Genomic DNA, 277 nt, shown 5'->3' with positions numbered 1-277 from the left:
CAGAGGCTGGTGAGATGGGGACAGGAAATGGGTCTCTCAGCAAGGAGAAATGCTGAGAAAGCACATCCAGCTCCAGGAACAGCAGAGCTGCCACCACCATGGTCCCATTGATAGCATACCCACTGGCAGGAAGGACAGCTGGGAGCCCCCCACAGCAGCCCCTGCCAGCTCCTGGCACCCACCTACCTGGTACTTGCCATTGGCACCCAAAAGGTCTCCTTCTCTCAACCAGGTGACGATGGGCTTGGGGTTCCCAAATGCCATGCAGGTCAGGGTG

The 277-nt window shown here is 58.5% G+C and overlaps 1 protein-coding gene across 1 annotated transcript in view; it reads right to left on the bottom strand.

Annotated features, from left to right (window-relative positions):
• IGSF9B (immunoglobulin superfamily, member 9B) overlaps positions 1-277 on the bottom strand; it is a gene marked incomplete at both ends in the record, with an annotated part of 20,720 nt that overhangs the window by 17,305 nt on the left and 3,138 nt on the right. Inside the window, one exon of the mRNA XM_008940145.1 lies at positions 120-275. Within this exon, the coding sequence (XP_008938393.1) occupies positions 120-275 (156 nt within the window). The remainder of the gene's footprint in view (positions 1-119; positions 276-277) is intronic.

The sequence above is a fragment of the Merops nubicus genome, unplaced genomic scaffold (assembly GCF_000691845.1).
Source record: "Merops nubicus isolate BGI_N331 unplaced genomic scaffold, ASM69184v1 scaffold26075, whole genome shotgun sequence".
NCBI classification, from domain to species: domain Eukaryota; kingdom Metazoa; phylum Chordata; class Aves; order Coraciiformes; family Meropidae; genus Merops; species Merops nubicus.
This window is presented reverse-complemented; position numbering and strand designations above follow the sequence as displayed.